The sequence below is a fragment of the Aptenodytes forsteri genome, unplaced genomic scaffold (genome assembly GCF_000699145.1).
Source record: "Aptenodytes forsteri isolate BGI_AS27 unplaced genomic scaffold, ASM69914v1 Scaffold296, whole genome shotgun sequence".
Classification (NCBI taxonomy): Eukaryota; Metazoa; Chordata; class Aves; order Sphenisciformes; family Spheniscidae; genus Aptenodytes; species Aptenodytes forsteri.
Genome location: NW_008796181.1, coordinates 2,826,210 through 2,836,203, shown reverse-complemented (window position 1 = coordinate 2,836,203; position 9,994 = coordinate 2,826,210). Strand labels below are relative to the sequence as shown.

The following is a 9,994-nucleotide window of genomic DNA, read 5'->3' as shown; positions in this document are numbered from 1 at the left end:
ATTTTATTCTATTTCAATTATTAAACTGTTTTTATCTCAACCCACAAGTTTTTCTCACTTTTACTCTTCCGATTCTCTCCCCCATCCCACCGGGGGGCGGGGGGAGTGAGCGAGTGGCTGTGGGGTGCTCAGTTGCTGACTGAGGTTAAACCACGACAACCCCAAAACCACAGATCTGCAAGCACCGAAATGTAGAGAGGAGGATGTGGAGGAAATGAGTCCAGCCCTTCCCTTTCCGTCCCCATCCTCCTCTTCCTCCGTTGCCTGCATCAAGCATTCCTCTGCAGGTGGAACGCAAAGTCTAGGCTGCAAAAGCCTCTGTAACTTTGCTTCTTGCAGATATTCTGAATGTGCAGCCCTTTTGATTAATAAAGGTTGCGAATAAAAAGGGAATTTCTTACTACTGCTTTTTAGGAATGAAATTTTTTCTCTCATTAGAATTTTTCTTGTATAGGAATTTTTCTCTCGTTCTCAGAGGAACTGAGGAAGCCCTCTCTACCTGGGGCTTTTCCAGCTTGCACAATGCATCTGAGCAGTGTCAGCACAGGGCTTCCACAGCCAAAGGCCAATCTCCACTAAAAGAACTGAATTTTACAAAACACCTCTGGCACACAAGGCAGGGGAGCTTTCAGGCAAAGGCTTTGCTTGCTCAGTGGCCGTTAGGCTGTCTTCCCCATATTTAGATTTAACTTAACACTTCTACATCCATCTCTGTCTAGAACTCCGCTAAACTTTGGGTAAGTGAAGTTGCACCAACAATGATTTCCCAGCAAAAAGTCTTTATGAATTACCCCTGAAGTTTCTGATACAGTTTTATTTGAACTTTTTCTAATACCAGGCATGGTTCTCCTGACTTTTATACCACTGTGAGTCAGGAATAACTCCAAAGATGACAGCAGAGAAATCAGATGAGCAACAGAGCCACAACCTCTACTACCTAAAGGACCAACAAATTTCCTTTGGTTAGCAGCTGAAGCTAGATTTATTTTATGGAAGAAGAATTACAGTTGCTGGTGGATGAATTATTTTCATTTTGAGGAATTGGTACAATTCTAGATTATGGAAACAAAATGTACGGGGCTTATAGTTTATCCAAGTAGTACAGCATAGCTATCATTCAAACATTTCAGGTCTTATACCAGCAGAATTTAAAAAGAAAATAAATATTATTCATGCCCAAGAACTGCTTCCCATGTCTCTGATTCTTTAGTCATCATTTAAAAATGACTCATTACACTTTTCTCTTTTGAAGTTTGGTAGAAAATTCACCCTAATCTAAAACTTAGTAGTAACCCAACGGTGATTTCTTACAAATGATTTATACCTAACCCTCTGAAGAAAAGGATTTATAATGAAAGTGATAGCTCAACCCTAACTGCAGCACTGGGAACGGTGACACCATAATTAATGTATTATGTCAGTTGTGGGAGACACTGGCAGTTGCTTTTTGTTCTTGGGAAGAAATTTATAGTGTGACTGAAAAAGGCACCAAGGAAAAAAAATTACACAGAAGAGGAATAGAAATCCTTGTAGCAAAGACATGTCCTTACAATTCCCCTCCCAAAGACTATATAAGCCTGGCAATGACAGCGTTTCCTCTACGGTGCAGTTTATACCTTTCTCCTCTACTAGATGGCAGTATGACATGCTCTGAGAACATCTAAGTGAGGAGTTTTCTTTCTTTGTTTCATAGGAAGCAATTAATTTAAAATATCATCTTACTGGCATAGAAGGGGCGGGGGGGGAAAGCCCGCCACTGGCTGCATATTTTGGAATCAAATCTATTTACTTACTGGTTCAACATTAAAAGCAAAAAGTGCATATTCCCGGTCAGGTGACACTTCATATCGAATAGCCTTTAAGGAGACCTAGAAAATAAATCAGACATTGAAATAAATATTTTTCAGTTTTCAAGCCAATAACATCTACAGCTAATTGTTATGACCATGTTTCTAATGATGAAGAATACTGCCAGACTAAGTATCTTGAAAAATAACACATCACACCTCTTTTCAAAAACCAGAAATGTTATGTGGGCACATATATGCTCCCATAAGAGAAAGCATAACTGCATTGTGACTCAGGCCAGGCAGCTATCTCAAAAAATCAGAATTTTCCTTACAAACCTACTGCACAGTGGCTGGTGCGGCAGCTGTGGGCAGCAGGTAGTAGATAATGTCAATTTATTAACTCCCTCTCATTCCCTGCAGTCACTGGCCAAAGTGCTGGAGCTAACAAACAGAAAATACCTGCTGGAGCAAATTATTATAAGGAGACACCATTACCTGTCTCAGTTAAGACAACACCAAGGAAAACTATCCCATTTTTCCCAGTTAAAAAAGTCTTTGGGATGCTGTGGTGATACAGCTTTCCAGGTGCACCCTGACCTGGGTTCTGCAAAAAGCTGCACTGTAAGTCTTACTAACAAGAAGAGATGCCAAAATATCTCAGGCTTGTAAGGAATTACCTTTTCCCTGCTCTACTTATCATTTGTGTAGTGCAGACATCCCTTCTCCTTTCCAGTGTGTTTCAATATAATACATTGCTGGCGCACCAAGGTCAAAGAGAGGTGCCACTAACATGCTGCTCATCCACTGCCTTTTACACCTCATCCTCTCACCTAACAAATTAGATGGAAGTCCTTGAGAGATTCCCAAGGAGCAAACTGGAAGGGGGAATTTGGGCTGCAGGGAAATGCACAGCAACCCACTGGGAGAGTCCTCCCCAAAGCCAGCAAGGCTGGAGGCGGTGCGTGGGGAACCCAGGGGACAGCCAAAGGCAGAGGGGACTGATCATAGAATCATAGAATGGTTTGGGTTGGAAGGGACCTCTAAAGGTCATCTAGTCCAACCCCCCCTGCCGTGGGCAGGGACATCTTCAACTAGATCAGGTTCCTCAGAGCCCCGTCCAACCTGACCTGGAATGTTTCCAGGGATGGGGCATCCACCACCTCTCTGGGCAACCTAATGGGTTGATGGGCCAGCATGGATCAGGATGGGGGGTGCCAGGGGAGCGTGACAGCCAGCAGTGTCAACACGAAGACAGATTTTATCTAGTGTTATATTAATAACACAGAGAAAGAAAAACATGCCAAGGTAGCAAAAGTTTTTCTGACCCAGGGCTGGGAAAGAAGAGGACAAAGGCAATGTGCCTGGATGAGGTATAACGGCGGCTTTTGTATTGGGACTTTTTGGATTAATGTGGAGGTAATGTTCTGCAGATTTATTTACTGAGAGGGCAGAGGAGCAAGGGTAGAACAGGCAGTAGCGAGGACATGGCATGAAAAAGTAGGATTATCTTGTAACACTGTGTTTTTCTTACAAATGATTAAGTTATCATTATATAAATGATTACAAAAATTAAAAACCAGGGGAATAAACAGAGGCCAAATGGAAGCAGTTTGACTTCAACGGACCTTGACATTAAAGGAAGCCAACTCATTTCTTTACCCTTAGCAGAATTGTAAAGAAACGGGTTACGCTCTGGTAAAAGAGGATTGCTTATGTGATGTAGCAAAGGTTGAAGGTTAAATGGCAGCATGCGAAGTTTAAGGTTGGGTCCTGCAATAATAATTCAGTGATAAATTCTTTATCTCATTAAAAAAGAATTAATACTGTACTTGAGCTTTGTATGAGTCACATACTCATACTGTAAAATAAAATCAACCTGGAATGTGGTTTTATAGTTTTCTTGTAGATTTACTTTTAGCTTTTGAGTTTCTAAAGCTGTTTTCTGCAGATCTTGGGTCATTAAGATAAGTCTCTGTTAGCCATCCCCTGCTTTTGCAGTTTTGCAATGATACAGTACAACAAAAACACCTCAAGTTAATCAAAACCATAGGCAGGTACTGCATAAGTGACAATTTTACCAGGACTACGTGATTCATATCTCATTGTCGGAGCAAACATAAGTGTATTTTACTTCGGAAATTAACTTCTTACAGGAAATATTGAAAAGACACTGACATTTAATGTAGTAACTTCTGCCACAATGCTGGCTTCATCCATTACAATAAACAACACTACAAAACACTTTCATCATTATAAATAATACTGTGTATCAGCTGTGAATTTATTTTCTTTTCATTCATTTTAATAGCCACCTACTAACTTCTTTTCCCAATAATTTCTTAGGGTTTCTCTCATATGCAGCTCCACTTCCATTCATCAACATTATTCATTAACAACACTGAATTTACATTTCAACCATTAGGCAAGAAAAATCAGCAAATCCACAAATTAAAAAATAAGTATTTGCATGAAGGAATGTGGAGAATGCTACCGACAGACAGTAAATTGTATCAATTGTCTTTTCTATTAAGCATGCAAAGATGAGAATTATGCATCTTTCAATTATATATGATATGCAAGACTAGCTTCAAATATCTATATGATACTTTCCTGTAGTATGAAAGAAACTGAGCCTGCAGAATAATAACAGAAGCTGGAGTTCAATTTCACATTATCAGTCATTGTGTAGCCCATAGTATTACCGGTGTATTGCTTCTCCTTGACAATACACGAAGTTGAAACCCAAGTCATTTTCTGCTTTACTGATCCAACTGCAAGAGAACTGTGAAATTCTGCTACTCGTTATAGAAAATACTTACAATTTTTTTGTTTTCTATTAATATTGTTGAATTGTTAGTTTCGACATTCCTCAGAATCACTGTGCCGTTCTGGTTTCTATAAATGAATTCATTATCTGCAAGAAGGAAAAGAAAAGAATATTAAGGAAATCTGAAATTCTCTGTTTGTGTAGAACCTCATTATGGGTTTGAACTGAAAGTACTGCTGGGAACTTCCCTCTAAAGAACACAGCTTATTTTTTTTTAACACAGCCATTGCTGTGATGTTAAAGTGGCTTCCAGGTTAGTCATTAAACAACACGGTTAGTGTTTGTCACATGTTTATTCTGCCACGTTTATTCTGCCACACTTTCCCAGAGCTGAATGCAAGAGGGTGACCTGTTTTGAATGTACGTACACAGCTTGCTATATTGTTAGTGTAGAAAAAAACAAGGTCGAAAAACATTCCTTAGGCTTAAAGGTTTCCAAGATCCTCAGTCTCCATAGGAGTTTAATAAGCCAGATGCCTAGAAAGTCTCTGAAAGTTAAAGGCAAATCACCCTCTAACAAAGCAGATTCTTGAACTTAATATTGTGCAGATCTTCCAGCTCTGTCATTTGTCCTGCAAGTTAATACCAGAAGGAGATGCATGTGAAGAAGTTGCCGTTTTCACATGGAACAAGACAAATCCGCCTATTCCTATTGCACTTTGGGATTACCCCAGCACTCAGGACATCTGGACAAGGTCAAGAATCCCCCACGGTAGCTGCTGCACAGGCAAGAGATAGTCTCCAGCTCAGAGCTCAAAACCTACTTGACAGAAAGCCTGGGGTAGATGTATGAAAGAGACTCCAAATGAGGGTTGGGTGGCAGGTCAAAGGTTCAGGATGAAAAAACATGACAACAATAAAGGGTTGTGATCTTGTCAGATGTCATAAACTGAAGTTCAAGTCTGATCAGTGCTTACATGCACTGCCCCACAGATAAAACATAAATCATAAAACGTCGTAAGTCCCAAGCACAATACCATTAAAAGCTGAAGGAGCTCTTCTTGACACAGGAGAAGGGTTATTGGTTTTTTGCAACCTGTCTAAACTAAGATTGAGAACTGATGGATCCTCCCAAACTTCTGCCTCCAGTTTCAGCCAGGGAAGCAATTCCTCATTGCCTACCCTCACTGTGGCTAACCCAGGGTGGCTACCATGGTGCATCCCACAAGTGTTAGGGACACGTGAACGGTTAAACATTACCCATGGGTTGTCCCGGGATGAGTCAAAGGTGAATTTAAATCCTATCGGATTCATAAAAGCACAGACCCACCTCATTGTAGCCACCAACAGATGCACACTGCCCAGTTTGGGGTAACCTGCTGAAGACAACACTGGATCCAGAGATCCAGTTCTTCCAAAATTTTGGTGTACAGACCTAGCATACTCTCTCCTTATCCATGTTTCAGTCTTTTTTAATTTCTAAACTGGTGATGGCAATCCTCATCACAGTCATTAACCATCTTTGCAAAATGTTCTGAAAGTGCAGACGAAAAGCTTCTACACTCTACTTATTACCAGTAAAAACAGTCATCTCCTACATATCACAGTTTTACATATGAGCGTAGGAAGAAAAAATCTTTTCTGAGATTGGGATGAATCAGATTCTGTGAGGCCAAACTGTTGCTGCAATACAGATGATCCTCTCCAAACAAGATTTTAGAGACTTAAGACTCTAAGGGTCCAAATCACAGCAGCAGCCCTTCAGACTCATAGGCAAAGTTCTCAACGCATCTTTCTTTTAATTATGGAATAAATTTTATCAACACCTTTGGTCCTGAATAAAAAATGCAGGATCTGAATTAGATTAAGACTTGCATTTGAGACCAGAATAATGAAAAGAGTTCCTGTTTGGATTTGACAGTATTAAAATTTTGTCAGTATTTCTGCAGCATTGTCCAAGGGCATGGCATTTTCATAAGCATGCCTGATTATATTCAGGACTTTAAAATATTGCTTCATATGATTTATGACTGAACAAACAAAGATTCTTCAACCTGAAAAAGAACCGATTGGACAGAACTAGGACAGAAGTCAAAAAAGTCATAAGCAGCATGGAGAAGATAAATAATGAATGCTCATTCCCTGCCTTTTCCAAAATAAATATTGGGAGGCACTAAATGACACCAGCCAGTGCCAGGTTCAACACAAATAAAAGGGATTATTTCTTCACGCGGAAGGTAAACAAGCTGTGAAGTCACAGTCCCAGAGTAGAGCGGGTGCCAGGATTGCATTTGGGTCCAAACAAGAATTAGAAAAATGGAAAAAAAATCCATCACAGATTACGGGTCTTGAGGGGAGATGCTTTTCAGAAAGCCCTTGAACTTGACATTGCGAAGGACTAGAAGCATATCCTGAATTGCTACCCTGTGAAATTCACCCGCTTTTTAAAATCTTCCCTAAGCATTTGCTCTTGTCCCGGGCCAGACACCAGAAGAGATGATCTCTGGGGTCTGATCCAGCACTGACTTATTTGCACCTTCAATCTCCAGCTTCTGTGTCCAGATACTGAAGAAATGCCTTTAGGTCAACAATTTAGGAGGTGATACAATAAAAGGTGTTAATGCTCCCTACACACCTTGCCCATTTATATCCTTAGGCCATTAAGGCTGAAGCATCATTTATTATATGAGGAAAGTACACAGTCCAAATTTTTATTTTCAGGTATTGCAGAAATAACAAGAATAAAGAAGCTGAGAGGCAGAATATGACCTAATTATCAGACATTTTGAAAAAGATTACTGCTTTAATAATCACCCTATGTCAACAACACAGAATGTTTTCCAATTACATACTAAGTTCCAGACAGAAAAATCGCATTTTAAATATGGCCAGCAAAGCATTTGGATAATTGTAAGCCTCTCAGGATATTTCCCAATTACAGAAAAAAAACAGTGATGGAACTCAGCTCAAAGTTCAGTACACAGGTGAAGTAAAGTAGCTTATTAATCTAATGAGTCTGTGGGGCTGTTAATATTTGGTAGTTGTTTCTTGAGCAATGCATGAACTGATGGAAGTTACATTACTGCCCATAATGACATTGCTACTAAACTTTTATTGCTCCCTATGCTCAAAAAAACCATAACACTTTAATAAACTGTGAAACTTCAAGATGATTACATAAAAGTTGCTCCATAGTTGGAAGTAGGAGATGAAAGACTTTCCCATTATTCGTTAGTGTAACAAGTTTAAAATCAGGTGCTAATCTACTGCATATACTTCTGGTATGAATAAGGAAGAATAAATGAAGCAGCGCTTATTTGTTAGGGCTGTAAATCTTGCTATTATATTCAAAACAAGCCATCAACACAGATTCTGAATTAATGAACAGAAAATTGGTCTGCTTAAGAGAAGAACAAATTGTTCTGCGTTATATTCCAAGCAAAACACTGTGAGGTTTAGCTGGTCTGTAAGTCGTATTATCTTAGTCCTCAAAAGAATCAATGAATAATATTCTTGGACTTCTGTTTTGAAATGTGTGATTTGTTCCAGTGGAAAAGCATTTATTTAAATGGGACATACCTCAGTCAAAGATGAAAAGCAATGCAGCAACCTCTGTCTGTAATGAATTCTGTCCAGCAAGCTGCTGAGAATTTGCAGCCTGATTTATAGCTGTCACCACAGCTGATAAAGGTCATCACTGCATCTCATTTTTTATACCTGCCTTTCTTTGGGGCTGGTGTTCAGTGCAAATGACACTGAAAATTGTAACTTTCAGGCATAAAGCCATTTGTTCATTATATAATGGATTTCTTCAACAGCAGAGTTCACTTTGCCAACTCCTCCCCCTCTTTCAACTTCCAGGAAATTTTCTGGTTGGTAAAACAGATTATGTGTCTGTGAGTGTAGACACAGATATGTAGTCACACTTACAAAAGTGACTGATTACAAAAAGCAATGATTACTAGAAGTAATGGAGCAGCCTAGGTGTTGTACAGAGTCAGTGTAGAGGATTGGAGGAGCCTTGGCAGAAATTTTTAAAAACCTGCTAAGCAGAACAGGTGAGATCAGGAAACCCGAGACCAATGATATATTTGCAGTGTCAGAGTTTCCCAGCTTCTTTGCACACATCCTTCTTAAATTCAGTCAGGAAATACACACACAGAGAAAACAGATCTAGTGACAGGGAGCTCGTGTCCCTTGCAGTCGCTGAGCTCTTGCCAGGAACAGCACACATGTGGGTTTGCTTAGCTTGGCAGCTCTGCCCGCTGGCCTCTTGTTTAGGGTGAAACAAGACAAAATATTGGAGTTTCTCTTAAGCAAATAATGCATTACGCACTATGGCCCCAATGTAGGTTTTGCATTTTCAGGCATGCTACCTGGCCAACCCTTCCCATTTTTTACCGTTTTACCCTCGGAAAAGGCACAGGGTCTCTGAAAACCTGCCCATGGGTGCTGCCATGATGCTGAACCTGGAACTAGCAGTTGAAACTCAGGAGAAAGATCATGAGGCCACCACTGGTATCATTCGAGGACCCCAAATCATCAGCTCAATATGCAGAGGCAGCCTAAACAGCCAACAAAACGCTGGACACCATCAAGAGAGCAAGACAGCATGGATCATTTGCCATGATATAAAACAAGGGAGTACAAAATTCATGGACAACTGATAAACTGACAGATACTAAAAGAAATAGGCACGATATACCATCTATCATCCCTAATGCAGGGCTGCCTCATTATGGACCACTAAAAGGAGCCAGGCTCAAGTCCAACATAGCATCAGCTATTGCCGTGGTCAGAGACCCAACACCAGGCTAGAGGAGCACTTGCCTCAGCCAACACCGCTTCTTTTTACATTGCCATGTGTCAGACTGGGCACCAGGCTAAACAGATCATCACAGCGGACAAGAAGGTCTGGGACAATTTTACTTCTAGAAGGAGTAAGTTTGAGTGCTGGCAGTGCAACGAAGTTTAAGGAATTACGTCCAGCTACAGGAACACGGATTTGCATTAGCGTCAGTGCACACAAATTTATGGCTGTACAGCTTCTCCGATGAGACTAAGTAAGTACACAACATCAGAGATGAGAGACTGGTTTATAAGATAATAGCAGGACACACATGCTTTTGAGGAGAACTTTCATTATTTGTCAGAGATTATGGAAAGCAGAAAGCAGAACTATGCGATAAAATATGAGAAGGAATAAGAATTTAAATCCAGCTCTAAAAAAATATTTTAATGAATTTGAATTTTCTATCAGTTTAGCAACTGATGAATGAAAAGCAGAGAAAAAAGTTATAAAATTCACATGCAGCAAGTCAGCAGTAAGAGTTAGTGAAAGGCAGAAGGTAGTATCAGGACTGTTAGGACAGCTCCAGTCATTTAGAGCCACAGACTTAGAGGAAAAGGCAACTTCTCAAGTCCTGCAGTTTCAGAT

The 9,994-nt window shown here is 40.1% G+C and overlaps 1 protein-coding gene across 2 annotated transcripts in view; it reads right to left on the bottom strand.

Annotated features, from left to right (window-relative positions):
- DPP6 (dipeptidyl peptidase like 6) overlaps positions 1-9,994 on the bottom strand; it is a 433,849-nt gene that overhangs the window by 152,541 nt on the left and 271,314 nt on the right. For both annotated transcript variants that reach the window (XM_009287806.1, XM_009287807.1), the window contains exons 4-5: positions 4,610-4,704; positions 1,794-1,868 (exon numbers count right to left, since the gene is read on the bottom strand). In XM_009287806.1, the coding sequence (XP_009286081.1) occupies positions 1,794-1,868; positions 4,610-4,704 (170 nt within the window). The remainder of the gene's footprint in view (positions 1-1,793; positions 1,869-4,609; positions 4,705-9,994) is intronic.